Below are 19443 nucleotides of genomic sequence, written 5' to 3'. Positions count from 1 at the left end.
GTTTTTCTTTTTATAATGCCATTTCTTCAACCCCAATTTCTCCATAAGCCCCTGCTCAACAAACTCAATTGTGTTTGGTTAATTGTCTCCTTTCCTTTATCTTAGCTCTCCTTAAATCGAATTTATCTCACTGTTCCTCTACTCATTTTTTATAAGCAGGAAAGTTTTAAAATGTTTGATACTTATTACTTTTTATTTTTATGTTATAAAATGGAAATATGACATTATTTTTATACTATATTTGCACAAAAACTTTTGAAACTGTGCAGTGTGGTTTTTTATAAGTCAACGGGCTCTACAACTTTTACTTACAGTAGTTACAATCCCCTTTCATTTCCATTAAATTTATTTTGTACTAATGATCAAAACAATCTAATTTCATTGAAATTGGGACGGTCAAACCTAAATTCAATTAATTGTGTTTTTTTCACATGAACTCCACATTCTGAACAATCTGCTATTGCTTACTTTCAATTTGAATTCGTATAGCGTTTCTAATTGCTGTTTTCTACCGTTGCACAAACTCATTGGGAAATCTTTAGTAAAGCCACACCAAAAATCTTCCGTCGAATCAGAGTTCAATTTAGAATGTGTAGCTCTGCACCGATCTATGCAAACTGAATGAAGGTTTGGAAAAAAGCAGTCAGGAGAATCGGCAAGGTGGTTCGAGAATAGGGGACAAACTGCGACATGGGAGATATTAAAGTGTTGACTGTTTTAGTTTTTGAGTTGATTGATGATTTAAAACTTAAAGTGTTGACTGTTTTAGTTTTTGAGTTGATTGATGATTTAAAATGAGATAGTGGAAAGGAGATCCCACAAAAGTGGTTGATGTGGTGAATGAGAGGATGGATGAAGGGAGAAGAAAAGTAAGAGGAAAGATGAAGAAGAGAAGAAGGATAGGAAAAAAATAATTTAGTTTATGAACACTACTTTCATGGTTTCATCCACAAATTTCTATGTTTGGTAATCAACTTTCTACTTATATTTTAAAAAATCAAGCTAAAATTTGAAAAAAAAAACGTAGTTTTAGGATTTGACTAAAAATTGAGTGTTACTTTTAATAAATGTGAAAACTACCATTGAAAATTGGGAAAGAAACAAGCATAAACTTCAAAAACAAAAAACAAAAAACAAAAGACAACTAATCAATCATTACCAAATGGTATTTTAGATCTTATTTAATAACTATTTGGTTTTTGTTTTTTGTTTTTGAAAATTAAGTATATACACACTACTTCTACTTCTAAATTTATTTCTTTATTATATAATTTCTTCCTTTGTTATATATTTTTTACCGATGGTTTAAAAAAAGTTGCAAACAGTTGTTAGAAATGGGGAGGGAATATGTTTAATTTTTAAAAACAAATATAAAAAAATGAAATAATTACCAAACGAGAACTTAGTATTTAGTTTTTGAGAATCATATTTATTTTTTCACAATATCTTAATAACTATGTTTGCATCTTTCCTAAGTGAACATTTGAATTCATAACCAAATTCGAAAAACAAAAAACAGCCTTTTTTTTTTTTTAAGAAACTACTATGTTCTTTTATCTTGTCCAACCAAAAAAAAAAAAAAAAAAAAACTCATATAGTTTACACTTGGCTTGAAATTTCTACATACTATTATAAACTAGACAACAAACTAAAGAAATAAATAGGTAAAAGAGTGTTTATATAAACTTAATATAAAAAGTCCAAATGTCTGTCCAAAGGAACTCAAAGTGTGTTTGGAATACAATTTCAATTGTTTAATTTGAAAAAAGTCATTTTGAAAAAAATTGGAGTGCTCGACAACCATTCAAAATAACTTTTAAAGTGTATTTTAATCCGTTTTTATAAAAAAAATGTTTAAATAAAAATGATTTTTTTGGAAAACACATTTTGCTTAAGTCAATCTAAATGGGCCATTAGTTTTTTATTTTGAAAATTATGTTTGTCTTTCTCATAATCCTTTACAATGGTATTCATTTTTTTTTTCTAGAAATGCTTGATTTCATAGCCAAAATTTGAAAACAAAAATAAATTTTTAAAAAATAAAAATAAAAATAAAACATGAAGAGCATTTTGAAAACATTTCTAAAAGATAGATAATAAAAGAAAGAAACTCATCACTTGAAATAATGTCTATAAATTTAATTTTTAAACATCAAATATTTATAAAATATGATCTTAGTTTTAAACCATAAAGCTACGATTAAAAAGATAATTTTAAAATGGATAACAAAACAAAGAAAATCGCAGTTTAAATTTCAAAATCCAAAACCAATACTTATGAATTCATTCATTCATTATTATTATTATTTTTGTTCAACAGAACCATTACTAGACAATGTTACAGTGGCATTTGGATTTAAGCTCCATTAAAATTCCCATGTCAAAGCTCCCATTCCCATCTCGTTTAATTTCATTTTCAGCCACAATTTTCGAAATGAAGGTCCAAAATAATTTATTTCTTGATTGAAGTTAATTATTTTTTCATTTATGGTTGCAAAAATGTGGTGCTTTCTATGTTTCACTCATTTTATCAGTTCTCTATATATTTGGACTCCAATTTATTATTAAAAGAGTTTTTGTTCATGATTTTCAACTCCACATTTTCATCATTTATTATATACAAATTATTTATTACACATATTGAATTATATGGAAATTATAGGCCACAGGACATCAAATCCACTAAGTACACATCAACTGGTTAATCTCATAGAAATCTTAGTATCAACCTTATCAACATTGAGATATAAGACATTATTCATTATGTCAATCTTTTTTTTGTTGTCCCATCCAACAATGAAAAGTCAAAAATTGATTTTATAACAATATATTATTAGTTGATATTTAATTAGCTAAATTGAACTTAGTTCCATGGTAATCAATATGACATTCTTCTTTAGAAGTCGAAAGTTTGGTCTCCATCTTTGTAATTGTACTTTTTAAGGAAAAAAAAACAGAAAGTTGATCTTTAATTAATCCAACAACGGAACATGTCAACATTAAGTAATATCTCAAATCATTTTGTTTCTCTCTTACTATTTGATTCTAATTATCCATTACATTATGGGTAACCTTGATTTTTTTTCCCCTAAAGATATTGAATTAAATTCGTGGGGTGGGGGAATCAAATCTCTAACCTCGAGGTTGATATTATAAATATTATGTCAGTCGAAGTATATTTATTTAGATAATTTTTTTATATGGATTGATTTGAAGTCTTTTAATTTATTTTAAATTCAAAATTAAAATTTCCATTTTACAAGGAAAGTTTGGATTTAATTTAACTTTTATTTACAATTATAATTAGTATTTTTTGGTTCCAGACTTCTAATCTCTTAATTAGATGCATATATGTCAATAATGCTTAGACCGATGTTGATGCATGAATGTGGATAGGGAAGATTTCGCATGATCTGCACATACTTAACAATAAATTTGTAATTTAGAGAATACATAATCACCTACAAAACGAGGAGAATTCAGGCATGAGTGTGGTACTTTACCACAATGTTTTCAATCGAAATGGGTAGACCCTCACCATCAGATGAGGAATAGGAAGCTGAAGAGGCATAGTATTGTGGGGATCATAACCTTATATTTATGAGTTGATCCTAGCATCCCTATTAGTCCATAATTGCTATTTAATTTGTTGCCAACAAATGAATTAGTTATTAAATTAATTCTAACACTGGCTCGTGGCTCGCTATGAGCCAATGCCAATGAGCCTTAGGTTGGTATTTTCAATCTCAAAATTTTTCCTCTTTATCTCATTTAAGTCGGATAGTAGTGGATTTAGTTTGAACTTTGTTGAGTCCAAATTGATTCCTAACAATTTTGACAATTAAATAAGTGTTTAAAATTATACCAATTCATTTCCCATCTTCCATGATCAATCAAATCCATCAACAATTCATGCACACGTTAGCCGGTTCACGCATGGACTCAAAATTCAAAATCATCAACCATATTAAATGATTGGAAAATAAATGAAAAAAATCATCTGAATTATATTTTGTAGTCAAACCATGTGCTTCTTAACTTCATTAATAGCAATTTGAAAAATGCATAACCAATCCGAGATACTATTATTTGTATTAATTAGTAAGTTTGGTATCAATATATATATATATATATATATAATTTTGTTTTAAATGTGCTTTGTATAAATAGTTAATACAAATGACAACTCTAATACCCTCCTATAGTTTATAAGAAGTAGTTTCAATTACATAAAAATCCAAATCTTGAACTGCCCTTCAACAAAGATCTTCAACTATGAAGTTCGTGTGACTCAAAATTGCGGCAATGTGTTGCAATTAAATTCAACTATATATTAATAAAGTTATGACATTAGAGTAAATACAATACTTCTATAACTCTAGACAATAATGGTTTAACCCCTTCAAAGTTTATGCCATTATAACAATCTCTAATATAGGGTTGCAAAAATTTACTATAAATAACCAACATATGTATCGAGGGTATAATTGTAATATTAAAATATATATCATTTGAGATTATGAAGAATAGAGTCGTATCCTTGAGGAAAACGTTGTATTTACAATATATACTTGCCTTCATTCATTCTTTGTCACGTAGTTACTATGAGAGTAGTATAAATTTCTACATATTTTTCACATATCCAAAATATTAGCAAATGATTATGAAATTATAGATTTAATCTATCAATTTTACTATTTTCACTTTTTTTTTTTTGTTTTTTTTTGTTTTTTTTTTGTAGTTTAGAACATCAAATCTACTTTGATTTGAACGTTTTAAATTTTTTGTCGAAAATATCACAATACTTTTTTTTTTTCCGTTTATTTTAGTTTAACAACATATGGAGTGAAGGAATTCAAACCTCTAATATTTCGATCGAGATTATATGTCTTTCATGAATTGAGTTATGCTCAAGTTGATTGCACGTAACTACATTTGGAATCTGGATTCGGCACCTGATGATCCCAACATTTCTCTGCATCCTGAAAAATTCCCAACCTAGAATTACTCAAAGCTAAGCATGCTTATGTATGAAGTTCTTATGATTGAGGTACCGAAAAGGAAAATATACCTTATTGGTATAAGTAGTGACTTTCCATATTTTTAAACGTTACTTAACTATATTTTTAAATCATCAGAATCTCTCCCATTTAGATGCAATCTCGTTTCATTCGCGTCCCTCCTAAATTAAAAAAAGTTACCATTCTAAGTAATAATAATAAAAAATACGGAGCCACATCTTAATTCTTAAAGCTATATTCAATACTTTTTTTTTTTTTTTTTTATAATTAAAATAACTAATTTGATTGAGTTGTAAAAATTCATAATTAAATATACGTCCGTAGTAGAGACGTACTAGGGCGGTTTTATGATGTTATTAGGATGGTGGTCGATTTTTTAATTTCAAAACCGACCGATGATCTCCTAATTGAAAGGAAAACTTCAATTTAAGATGAATTAAGGAGAGAAATGGCTCCATTTCTTTTATTTTTTGGAATTAAATGGATTGGAAACATTGAATATTGAGTATTTATCATTCTTATTTTATAAGTGTAACTCAATTTAAAATTTTCTTCAAATAATCACATCTTTGAAGTTTTGAACTCAAAAAGAAAAAGCATACCGGACAATGGATATTAATGATAAAAGTTGATACATTATTAATCCCGTCGTTTGCAACGTAAAATTTAACCAAGTGTCATAAAAGAAAATAAACTTGGTTATATATTTGACTAAGTAAAAAAGAGTGTGTTATTAGAAAAATATCAACATTTTTTGTATACTTTCTTAATGGCATTAAATTGCCAACTTTTAAACAAATATACATTATTTAGTTTTTGTTTCTTGAACTTTATTAAATCAGGCATAGCAAAATTAAGATTAACATATAACTCAACTATATATATTCTATCTCTCTACTCTTAATTGTTATACTAAAAAAAAGTTAAATATACTGGATAGCAATGGATTTATCTAATATTTATTATACATCCCTTCCTTTAAACACTATTACAAGTACAAAATGCAACCCTATTCATGTCACATGCAATGCTCATTTTTTGGCCCTATCCTTAATTTAAAAACCTCTAAATCTCTCAGACTTCATCTTCTACAACATTATCTAGAACCATGAAATTAACCCATCTCAAAACACAATATATTTTTATTTTTTAAAGCAAGATACTAAAGGATAAAGAGTCAGTAATATAATAAATATTTTAATTAATTATTTCTTAATTGACATTCTAGTATTAATCAGTTATTTATCCCTTTTGTACTTGGATTGAAACTTTTAAATACCGAATATGAATCCAGATTATTCAAATAACATATAGTTTTTTTTTAATATACAATCAAATAACATATAAATTAGCATATTTAAAGACAATAATTTTGCTATGATCTTTTCTGCAATATTATTTTTAACATTAACTAACATCGGTTTCAGTTTGACGGATTCTGGGGTCCGATGTCCCAGTTACTGTTGGTGAAGGAGAACCTAAGGAAAAGTCTTGGATTTGGCTTATGTTGTTTATCGTGTACGAGTTGACAGTTTGAGGAGGAAAAAAAGAACTATGCAGCTACCAAATAAGTAATGTATGTAAAACAAAGAAATACGTCAACTTAAAAAAGGAGTTAAACTTAAGTAATCTCAATCTATTATGTTATTAACAAGTTTGGCTCTATGGTTTAAAAGGGTGCGCTATATGTAGACACTCTAAATCTTAGAGACACTTTGCTGTATTATTTGATATTTCTCTCTAACAATAAATTGATCTCTCCCTTTGCTTAATGAATGTGGTTGTCATTTCTTGTCTTGAATGCTTTTAAGAGTGAAGACGGATATCCCTATAAACTAACACAGTTCCTTTCAACATGTTTTGTCATCACTCACATGTTTCCTAGGAAAATTCACAGAAGGTTATCCAGTATATAATTGCTCCAAGCTAAATATGCTTAATTATGAAGTTTCTTGATTGGGAATTGAAAAGGAAGGTGCACCTTGTTGGTATAGGTAGTAATTTTCAATTATTTTTAGTCTTTCTAAACCATACTATCACGTCCCCTCTTAAACTCGGGACTTTATAGTTTACATTTTCTCGCTTTATTTATTCATCTATTTCATGGTCGGATTTCTATATATAATTACATTATTAAAATTATCTTTTTCATTTTTTAAACAAAAGGCGATGGATCCTCTCTGATTAAGAAATAAAAAATTAGTTACATTGATTTGTTTTACCAAATGGTAAAGTTGTAGTTAATATTAACCTAAGGAGTCATTTGGAAGTTTGGTAATACCAATAATACGGAAAACAAATAAAATAGGAGGTAGATAGTACATGAAAAATACTGTAAGTTACGGCCAACTTTCCTTGCACATCTTTATCTTAATTTAATATTTGGCCATATCGCATGCAACATGCCTCAGCCCACTACTAATTAATGTCACAAATTCATTCACCATATGCATTCACATCAGTCGTCATATACATATAATACACTTGGCTCCAACTGGGTCTTTAATGGGTCTTTAATTATTTTTTTCTTTCTTTCTTTTTCTATTTCAAGGATGTTTCGTATATTGGTATGGCTCGTTGCGTGATTGGATTTAAATCATAAGATTGAAATATCTATAGTGTGTTTGGAATAATTTTTAATTTCTTTTTCTAAAGCATCTTTTGAAAAATTCATTCTTTAAAATGTATTTAGTATATAACTTCCTAGGAGTTTACAATCAAATTTATATTTAATAATATTTATATATAATATATTAAATTTTATTAATATATTAGATATTGGTGATGGTTACCAAGGCAAGATCCAAAAGGAAAATGTAAACACCTCGGGAAGCGAAATGACAAGCCGAGTTAGTAAATGTATACCAATCAAGAAATAACTGAGTTGAACAAGGATTGACACTTACAAATTCGAGGACCAGAGACGTATTTGACACCATCAACGTTACATGTAATTAGAGTCTAGAGGCAAGTGTCTAAGGAAAGATCTATAAATAGGCCAATTGGACCACCCCAAGGAGAAGGGTAAGTAATCTCCAAAGGAGAACCTGGACCTTACTTCTTTTGTGCTTAGCTAAACCGGATACGTTGTACGAACTTAAGCATTGGATGTAGTAGGCTCAACACCACATTTGTGAATGTATACTAGGTCTCCTTTGGAAAGTCTTTAGGATTTGGTGAATTTGTTTAGGCTCTATTCTTAGGGTGTTGATATAGTATTTATACCCCTGTATAGTGTCTTGTAAAGACCCACTTGATAAATACATCTTTCACATGGTATCAGAGCCTTGCTAGCTGATTTCTTCTTCCTCTTGTTCTTTGTCATCGTTGCCGTTCAACCATCAACCAACCACCAGAATCCATGTCCAGTGTGAAGAAGAACCACCCAGATCCCTTGTTCGAAGCCACTGTGAAAAACTCGATCCTTGATCCTGTAGCCTCTATGAAAAACTAGATCCTTGATCCCCACTGTGCAGAACTCGACCCCTTGATCCCCGATCCAAAACTCGATCGAACTCAATCCTTAATTTTCGATCCAAAACTCGATCCTTGATTGAACTCGATCCCCGATTCCTGGTCCAAAACTCGACCCCTAATCCCTAGTCCAAAACTCGATCCTCGATCAAACTCAATCTCCAATTCCTAGTCCAAAACTCAACCTCTGATCCCCGATCCAGAACTCGATCCTCGATCGAACTCAATCCCTGATTCCCAATCCAGAACTCGACCCTTGGTCCCTTCAGCCAAGCCTCCCTCGTTGTCCCTGGTTTTCTTCTCTTTCCAAGCTGCCAAGCCACATGGAAAATGATCACGTATTTCATCCAATTAGTACTGATGGGGCAAATTACATTACTTGGGCTCATGAAATGAGAAGTTTCTTAATCGAGCGTAAATTATGACGAATTATCACTGGTGATATTCTTCAACCAGTCAAGATATCCACTGAGGACGATACTAAATTTGTTGAACGATTAGAGAATTGGGACAACAAAAACCATCAAATCATCACTTGGATTGAAAATACATATATACCGGTCATTCATGTTCAGTTTGATGATGCCAAGAGTTTGTGGGATTTCCTGTCTACCTGGTTTCAGTCCGTTGGCTTAGCTCACTATATCAACTGCACAACACTCTGATTAATCTTATTCAGGAGATAGGGCAATCTATTAATGACTACTTGATTATACTTCAGCCAGTCTGGACACAATTGGATCAAGCTAAAATTAGTACTGATCAACTTCACCTTATTAAGGTTCTTATGGGACTTCGTCCATAATATGAGTCGTTCCGTGTTGCTTTGCTCCACCGTAGTCCCCTTCCGTCTCTAGATGCAGCAATTCAAGAAATTCTGTTTGAAGAAAAACATCTTAGCATCACTTCTTCCCGACAATCAGAGGTTGTACTCGCCAACACTCATATGCGTGGTAATTTTGGAGCCTTTTATAAAAATTGTGAGTTCACTGGGCATAAGTTTGCTGACTATCCAAAATTCGAGTGCAGATACTGTCACAAAAGTGGTTATATTCTGAACAATTGTCCTACAAGACCACCGCAACCACTAAAACATACCTCCAAGTCTCGATCTTTTATACCTAATCCTGGCTCTGCCTATGCTGTTGCTGCTGCCTTTTCCGATGCCTCTGAACCTTTCCTGTCTACTTTTCAAATAAATGACTTACAAGACTTACTTAAACAGATGATTTCATCTAATTCCTTTGCGCTTGCGGTCTCCCTAGATAATAGATGGCTTCTTGATTCCACTTGTTGCAACCATATGATGTTTGATTTTTCTCTTCTATTTGCACCTACTCCTGCCAAATCTCTTCCTCCCATTTATGCTGCTGATGGAAATTGCATGACCATATCCCATGTTGCCTTTGTTAAAACTTCCCTATTACCGCTTTCCGATACTTATTGTGTTCTAATTTGTCCTTTAATCTTGTCTCCGTTGGGCAATTATGTGACCTTGGTTTAACTGTCCTTTTCTTCTACTGGGTGTCAGGTTCAGAATTTGTGGTTGGGACAAACAATTGGTACGGGCTGCAAAGTGGGAAGATTATTTGAGCTTACTTCTCTTCGACTTCCTGTTTGTTCTCTTTCTACTCCTGTCACCGACTCTACTATCTATCAGTGGCACCTCCATCTCGATCATACTTCTTCCGTAAAACTCCATCATTTAATCTCTAGTCATAATTCGAATAATGTCTCTAAATTTGTATCTCTTGACGGTTTGAATTGTAAGCTTGCAAAACAACTCACATTGTATTTTTCTTAGTCTAGTTCTATAAGCGATAATCCGTTTGACTTAATTCATTTTGATATTTGGGGACCCATTCCTATTTCCATTATCAATGGGTATCGCTACTTTATTTTATTCATTTACTCTCGATTTACCTGGATATATTTCTTTAAACACTGCTCTTCCCTGTCTCAAATATATATTGATTTTGTTAACACGGTTCACACTCTGTTTTCTCGCCCAATCAAGTTTCTACGTACAAATAACGCCTTAGAATATAAGGACTCCAGGCTCTTTTTCTTTCTCACCCAGCAAGGTACTCTTGCTCAGCGCTCTTGTCCTCATACCTCCCAACAAAATGGGCGAGCGAAGCGGAAACATCGTCACATCCTAGACTTCATCCGAGCCCAACTTCTGTCTGCCTCCTGTCCTGTAAAGTATTGGGGTGAAGCCGCTTTTACCTCTGTCTACACAATCGATCGTCTTCCTTTATCTATTCTTCAAAATGCTTCTCCGTTTGAACGCTTATATGGTACTTCTCCTGATTACTCTAACCTCAAGGTCTTTGGTTGTACATGTTTTGTACTTCTTTACCCTCATGAACATACCAAATTAGAACCACGTGCCCGTCTCTGTTGCTTTCTTGGCTATGAAACTGAACACAAAGATTTTCGTCGTTGGGACCCTCTCTTTAATAGATTGCACATCTCCCGCCATGTCACTTTTGGGAGCACACTATGTTCTTTAGTCTCTCAACCTTTCATAATTCTCTTTTGAGTCCTCTTCCCTATGATTCTAACGATTCATTTGATCTTTTTCCTTCTTCTCCATATTTTGATAATTCTGAGCTTGAACAGTCTATGTCTGTCTCTGTTGACCTTGATTAGCCGTTTGTCTCACATGTGGAATCTGGACCTGCTCATGACCCTACCTCTTCTATTCAACGCTCCACTAAGGTAAGAGCACATCCTACTCACCTTCGAGATTTTCACTGTTTTTCTACTATCAGTTCCTTGGTTTAACCTACCTTCTTCCGTGAGGCAAATACTAATCCTCTGTGGCAGTAAGCTATGAAAGAAGAACTTTAGACTCTCGACAGAATGCACCCATGGAACTATGTTGACTTACCCTCCGGAAAGAAACCCATTGGTTGCAAGTGGATCTACAAGATCACGACTCACTCTGATGGTTCTGTTGAGCATTATAAAGCTCGATTGGTAGCAAAAGGATATTCTCAAGAGTATCGGATCGATTACGAAGAGAACTTCGTACCAGTGACACAAATGACATTTGTTCGGTTTCTCTTAGCAGTTATTGTAGCTAAACAGTGGCCATTTTTTCAAATGAATGTCAAGAATGCCTTCCTTAATGGGGCCTTATCTGAGGAAGTATACATGCAACCGCCCCCAGGTGTCTTTTGTCCATTCCAGAAAGTATGCCTCCTTTGACGAGCATTGTATGGTTTGAAACAAGTCCCTCGAGCTTGGTTTACAACTTTTAGTTCCACTATCATTCAACTTGGATATACGTCTAGTTCTCTTGACACAATATTATTTACGCGATAGATAACTCATGATATTGTTCTTCTTCTCCTATATGTTGATGATATGATTATTACTAGGGATGATCCTCAAGCTATCTCTAATCTACAACGCTATCTTGTGAACACTTTGAGATGAAGGACTTGGGTTTACTCAGTTACTTTCTTGGCCTTGAAGTATCATTGAGCTCTACCAGTTATTTGTTGTCTCAAGTAAAGTATGCCTCAGATCTTTTGGTGGGCTCTGATATTATTGACTCTGCTACAACTCCGACACCACTCAATCCCAATGTTCGTTTGACTTCGTTTGATGGAATTCCACTTGAGGATGCTAGTCTCTATCGTTAGCTTGTCGGCAGTCTTATTTATCTGACAGTCACTCGTCTTAACATTGCCTATGTTGTTTACATTGTTAGTTAGTTTATGACTGCCCCTCAGACCATTCATTTTATTGCTGTTCTTTGTATCCTCTGTTATGTCAAAGGTACTTTGGGCCATGGACTTTAGTTTTCTTCCCAATCTTCCCTGGTTTTATCAGGCTATTTTGATGCTGATTAGCCTGGTAATCCTACTAACCGGCGTTCTACCTTCAGTTATTGTTTCTATCTTGGTGATTCTCTCATTTCTTGGCGCAGTAAGAAACAGAGTGTTGTTTCTTGTTCTAGTATGGAGTATGAATATCGTGCTGTGGCTGATACTACGTCAGAATTCTTATGGCTTCGTTGGTTTCTTGATGATATGGGAGTCCCCCAGTTGTCTACCACTATACTTCATTGTGACAATCATAGTGCCATTCAGATTGCTCACAATGATGTTTTTCATGAACGCACCAAACATATTGAGAATGATTATCACTTTGTCATCAACTCCTGAGCGAAACTTTGATGTTACGCTCTGTTTCCATCGCTGAGCAACCTGCCGACAATCTCACCAAAGCTTTGCCTCCTGGTCGTTTTCTCCAACTACTTAACAAACTCAAGTTGATTCCTGCCTTACCACCTTGAGTTTGAGGGAGGGTGTAAATGTATACCAGGTCTCCTTTGGAAAGTCTTTAGGATTTGGTTAATTTGGTTAGGCTCTATTTTTAGGGTGTTAATATTGTATTTATAACCTTATACAGTTTCTTGTAAAGACACACTTGATAAATACATCTTTCACAACACTAATGCAAGGATGTCTTATGCAGATCAACTTAGGAACAATCGAGATTAGACAAGGAAGAAGCGGGTCGGAGGTCAAACCTACGAGAGGCTTGCAGTGTCATGCTATACAGATGAGATCCGAGGCCTAACAGATATTAAAATTTAAAAGTTTAAAAATGAAATAGATGTAAATTTTAAAGTTGAAGGATGTAATTTAACGTAAGAAAAGCTATTGAATGTGAAAACAACGAAAAACGTTGGATGGCAATATCGTTGAAGTATATAGGAAATTTGGATACGACATGGGAAATTTTGAGTCGGCTACGTACGTCTACGGTCTGCATATGAATCCATTATGTCGTTTTCAATGCTATGCGAGCAGGGTAAAGTTGTCCATGTCGTATCCTTTTCCATATTCAATGGACAATGTGGACGGTCCCAGCTGTAATTCTCCAATCAAAGCCTGCCATCTGTCACATCTTACTATAACATCAAATGTAGCCACGTTTATTCTTGTTAATGTCAAATTCATACATGCTAATCTATTATTAATTAAAATTTAACCAACCACCTTGAAATAAGCTTGAAAAATAAAATGTTGGCTAAATCATATAAAATGTCTATGATCGAATACATCTGAATATTAAATTGTTTAATTAATATTTTTGACATTCCAAAATATTTCAAATATGGTATTTTCCTTAGTAATTGAATGTCATTTTTTTAAGAAAAATTTTAATATATATATATATATATTTTGGAATTTTGACTATGAATTATATCCTTCCCTTAAAAGGATAGAAAACTATTTCAGAGCAATAGTAGAAACAAACAGTTTTTCCTTTTTCTTTCTCTTTTTTTTTTTTTTTAAAACCCAAAAAACTAATATTAATTGTAAAAAAATATTCATACACATCCAGGATTTGACGTTGATATTAAATGTTTATTAATATCTCTCATATATTTTATAATTTTATAAATATTCGTAAAATATAAAATAATATATTTAGTCCAATAAAATTAAAAATACTAATAAGAATATCTAACTTAATTTATCTAAATAAATTTGATAAATTATTTAACTTAAAAAATATTTGTTGATATCAATATTATATCTATATGTTGATAAAATTAAAATCTCAATATAGATATCAATATTTTAATATTAAATTTCTACCAATCAAAGAGACCGTACGAGCGGATTTCTTTGTTAATTTCTATTTAATCCCTTTCATATCAATATTAGAAAGGCTTTCATGTACTATTAGTATAGCTGCTTTTTCCTCCCTCTAATTTTATGCTTCTCTTTTATCTCCATATCTTTTTTACTTATATAAAGTTGAAGCTTAGTAGTACGCCACCAATAATAGCATGCACCAAAACACAATACCAAATTATTTTCACTATTAATTTCAGTTCATCTCGTTTAATATATAATCTCAAGTGTTGTTTTATCTCCATTAACTCGAGCTTCAACCACTTAATTAAACTCCTTGTTTCATATGCAAATGAAGAAAAACGATATTTTTTTTAGGTTTTATTTGGTAATTCTCATATTTTTTTTCAAGTAAAATATATTTTTAGAAAAAAAATAAGTTTTTAACACTATTTTTTTAAAATTTTAAAATATAGCATGGTTTTTGAAATATTAATGAGATAAGTAGTGGTTGTTAATAAACTTAATTTTAAAAAACTATATGGTCACGTAATAAGATCCGTTTAATTTCAAATTTTACTTTTGATTTTTAAATTAACACGTCTAAAAGATAGAAACTTATGAATCTAAATTAAGTAACATATATTACACGAAAAAAGAGAAAGAAGAAGAATCCAGAGTTGAAGAAGAGAAAGAAACATATGAGTTTCATGTCGACATTGACAGTTGACATTTGATATCATAAGATATAGGCTTATTAAATTAAAGGAACAAACAGTGAAATAGGTTAATTCCACTCGGTACGTTATCTTTGTTCATTATTCTTGCCCATAACCACACCATTTATCCATCCCTACGATTCATTTATTTCTACACGGTTTTCACATTAAAAAAAAAAAAAAAAAACTTTTTGGTATGGTTAGTATTTTCCAGGGTGGCCAAAAATTAGAGTGAACATAGTTCAATAGGTATAAAGATGTATTTACGACGAGAAAGTTTATGGTTTGAATTTTTCTGCTCATATTGCTTTAAAAATCTAACTAGATTGAATTTAGGAAGATATTAATTTATATCCTTACACTTTTAGGCTTGTGTATCAATTAAATCGCTAGACTAGTAATGATATCAATTTAAATCCTAAATTTTTATAGGTGTATCAATTTATACTTCTTTAAAAAATATTGGGTAGAACTTATATATTTATCAATTAATTAAATCTCAAAATTAATTTTCATAAATAAATCAATTTAGACTCACAAATAGATTTTCTTTTGAAAATATCCAATGCATCAAACATATATTAATCATTCATTATGTAAAACCAATATTCGAAGAAATCTATTTAATATGAAAATTGATGCATATATAATTTATAAAAATACTAAGGTCATTTAAATCGATTTCCTCATAAAAATTCAAGTGTTTAGTTGATACAAAAACTATAATTTCTACGCGATATTCGTCAATGAAATTTAAAGGAGAATATAAATTGATACACTAACAAAAAAATTCATAAACTAAACTCCAAAATTTAAAAGTATAAATTGATATATTTCTAAATTAATTCATCACTTGACACTATGGGGTGTTTCATCCCCAACTTGAAGTTTGTGGCCAAATATAATACTAGTGTTTACAAATATTTATAACCTATAACCAAGGACAATAGATACTATTTCAAAATTGTTTTTGCTACTGTATTTAATTACTTTTCACTCCTTCTCTCCATTCTTCTTTGCATGTTTACCATTTCTTAGTAAGATTAAAATATTATACATCCTAAGCACATAACTATACCCATAAACAATAAACAATTCAGTGCCCTAGACATTGATTGAGATGGAAAAAAAACAAAGAAATAAGACCTACAAGTTGCTGAACTACATCCCTTTAGCGAGTCTAAAACCCAGCCTAGTAGCGAAGTATTATTACACTTCTGCAAACTGGCGGTGTATTTTGACTTTATCTATTTAATAGTTGTGATTTTGTACATTTACCCAACTTTTACACACATGAGGTCATCGACATTAGTGTAATGGTCTTGTGGGTCTTCTCTCTTTATTTCTATATATATATATATATCATAGAAACAAACTGGGCAGCTACAAGTTGTAGTAGTACATCCCCTTAGCCAGCCGACACCCAAAATTCATAGATAATATAATTCCCTTTCCTATCCTTTGAAAAACAAAAGTATAATGGGAAGATCACCTTGCTGCACCCAAACTTTTGGTATCAAAAAAGGCCCTTGGACTCCTGAAGAAGATATCATCTTAGTTTCTTACATTCATCAACATGGCCCTGGCAATTGGAGATCCGTTCCCAACAACACAGGTTCTTTTTTTTTTTCTCTCTTTAAAATTTCATTTTATTCCTCCAATTAATTTCTTCCAAATTTTTTCTTTTATAATGTTTGTATTTTGTTTAATAGGTTTGCTTAGATGTAGTAAGAGTTGTAGATTGAGATGGACTAATTACTTACGACCGGGTATTAAGCGTGGCCATTTCACTGATCATGAGGACAATATGATTGTTCATCTTCAAGCTCTCTTAGGCAATAGATGGGCAGCCATAGCCTCTTATCTTCCACAAAGAACTGATAATGATATAAAAAATTATTGGAATACCCATTTGAAGAAAAAGCTTAAATTAGGCTTTGATGATCAAAATAATGGTTTTTCAAAGGGTCAGTGGGAAAGAAGGCTTCAAACTGATATTCAAACTGCTAAACAAGAATTGAGACAAGCTCTTTCCCTTACAACAACAGACCAAAATTCAATTCAATCCAATCAAAACCTTAACCCACCACCTTTTTCAGCTAATTCTTCTATTTCCCAATTATTATTACCAAATCAACAACATGCTTCTTCTTCTTCTACTACTACATATGTGTCAAACGCTGAAAACATAGCTCGATTGTTGGAAAATTGGACCAAAAATTCACCCAATAAATGTACCACAAATTCAGAATCAACAACAACGACAACGACAAGTGGGAGCCAGAATTATTATTGTTGTTTGTCGGTGGAGGCTGAAAGTTGCAATTCTCAAGTTGGAGATGATGATGATAATCAGGGGGGTGGTGTACAGCAAGTTCCATTCAATTTGTTAGAGAAATGGCTGTTGTTTGATGAAGCTGCACCTCAATATCATCAAGATTTCCACAATTTGTCCTTGCAAGATTCTCAAAGCCTTCTTTAATTAATTAATTACCTATGTCTTTAGTATCTGTATAAGTCATGGCTTATCTTTTACCTCAAAACCCCAACAATTGTAAATCTACCAATTATTATTATTATTACTTTTACAAAACTTGAATGGGGAGAGATTTCAATCTTTGTGTAGGTTTTTATCCGTTGAGTTATGTTTATATTGTTGGCAATGTATATTGTGTTAGCAAATATTATTTCACGAGGTAGAAATTTTCATTAAAAAGAACAAAAAATATTTAGTTTTTAAATATATTTATGGCAATTTTGTTTGGCCTAATTTTCTTGGTTAAAATACAATTTGGTACTTGAACTTTGGAGATGGTTCAATTTTAGTCTCCATGCTTTCATATATCCAATTTTAATCCTTTAACTTTAAATATATATTTTTTTATATTTAATCTCTCAAAGTTATTTTTTATAGAAATTGGTCCAATAATAATAATAATAATTTTCATGCAAAAAAAACCATAATATGTGAATATTTTTACAAAACTTATTGTAAACATGTTACTAGATAATAAAAGGTTGGTTAAAAAAAATACTTTTGATCCTTGAATGTCATGTGAAATAAAGAAGGATGAATCACAATGATGTTGTAAGCCAAGAAAGGTGTCACTGAAAAAAATAACAACTGAGAGAGATAAAAGAGAGAAAACACAAAATTTTGTTAACCTGGTTCGGTATAATCACACCTACGTCTGGGAGGCTCTACACCTAGGTGAAAAGAAATTCACTAGTATGTAATATAGTTCTACAACATGCATTTTAACTAAAATTACATAAAATTAACTTACATATAACTGAATTACCAATGAGCAAGTTAGGCTACCCCTAACATCAATACACTCTTCAATGACTCTGTAGAATTAGGCTCCTCTAAAACTGTTGCCGCAACAATGATCTCACATTCTCTTCACCTTCCGATGAATAGCCATTCACCTGATATCTGTAACAACTCTATAAACGACTACTTTTTTCAGAACTTGCTTTTGAGAATGCTTGCTCAATTTCACAAAGGTAGTTCATATACAATCCCATAGTTTCTTCACCAAAACTTTTCGAACAAGAAAACTATGATCAAAGGCAGAGACAACTCACCTCCAACGCTCCCAAAGGCCAAATAAATATATCCCATTCATAAAGTCAACAGACCATAACCAACAATAACAAAGAAGAAAAAAATCTTCCCAGTAGATCACCACCGATAAGGAAAGGATCTTACTGAAGTTAGAGACAAAGAATCTAATATAATAAAAGAAGATATTATCTGTCAACCACAACAATAACAAATGAAAGTAATAATTTAGTCATTTAACTTTTGGTAGTCAATATACTTCCAGATTTGTAACAACTTAGTCATTAAACTTTAATAAGTAGCAATTTAGTCCATGTACTTTATAATTTATAAAATTTCTTTACAATTTAGTCCATATACTTTACAATTTGTAAAGATTGGCACAAGATGTTCTTTTATGGCAAACAACAAAAAAATTTGGACAGAAATGAGAAGAAACCAAACATTTCATTACGAGAACACACATTACAATTCGGGCAATAATAGAAATAACATAGTCCAATCAAGGCACAGAAAAAACCATCAGTAAAGCCACAACCACAAAACCAGACAAAAAACATTAAAATAAACCAAAACCAACCATAAAACCACATTTCCCCTTTTTACCAAGAAGAAAATCAACCAGCCGAAGTAATATCCACACCAGATCTCAGAAGAGATAAACTGAGGAGATGAATCAAGACATCAATTTTAGCATGACGATCAGTCAAAATCACGAATAACCATGGTTAAAGAGCGAGACTCAGCAGACAAAATTCGAAGGATGTGAGTATCCAGCTCAGTGGGAAGCAATAGACCACCTTTAGGTACCTGGAGATCCTTTAGGAGAGGAATGTTAGAGGCCTTGGGAGGCCGAATGTTGTGCACAATATCAAAGGCATGAGTCCCCTGGAAGGTTTTGTAGCTGGGCGCATCATTGGGGTTAAGAATTGTTGGCCATTGAGACAGAAGAATACGATAGATAAGTCTTGGAAGACTAATTGGAAGCTTGATAGCAAACAAATCAACATGCCTTAGAAGCTGATTATACACAAAAAATCCAAAACTGATAGTAG

The 19443-nt window shown here is 31.8% G+C and overlaps 1 protein-coding gene across 1 annotated transcript; it reads left to right on the top strand.

Moving 5' to 3' along the window:
* Positions 1 to 16185: 16185 nt before the first annotated feature.
* LOC120071414 (myb-related protein 306-like) lies at positions 16186 to 17445 on the top strand. The gene is made up of 2 exons (XM_039023688.2): positions 16186 to 16435; positions 16533 to 17445. Exons 1-2 carry the CDS (start codon positions 16300 to 16302, stop codon positions 17300 to 17302), a joined length of 906 nt encoding a protein of 301 aa, XP_038879616.1. The 5' UTR covers positions 16186 to 16299; the 3' UTR covers positions 17303 to 17445.
* Positions 17446 to 19443: the final 1998 nt, after the last annotated feature.

The sequence above is a fragment of the Benincasa hispida genome, chromosome 2 (genome assembly GCF_027475165.1).
Source record: "Benincasa hispida cultivar pf3 chromosome 2, pf3_genome.v1.1, whole genome shotgun sequence".
Classification (NCBI taxonomy): Eukaryota; Viridiplantae; Streptophyta; class Magnoliopsida; order Cucurbitales; family Cucurbitaceae; genus Benincasa; species Benincasa hispida.
Note: the sequence above shows the minus strand (reverse complement) of the source record. Positions and strands in the feature narration are given on the sequence as shown.

Bases quoted from the DNA above. Each gene is read 5' to 3' on its own strand.
- LOC120071414 (XM_039023688.2), top strand. From the start codon at position 16,300: ATGGGAAGATCACCTTGCTGCACCCAAACTTTTGGTATCAAAAAAGGC. The intron at 16,436-16,532 runs GTTCTTTTTTTT...TTTGTTTAATAG, and splicing joins ATCCGTTCCCAACAACACAG to GTTTGCTTAGATGTAGTAAG.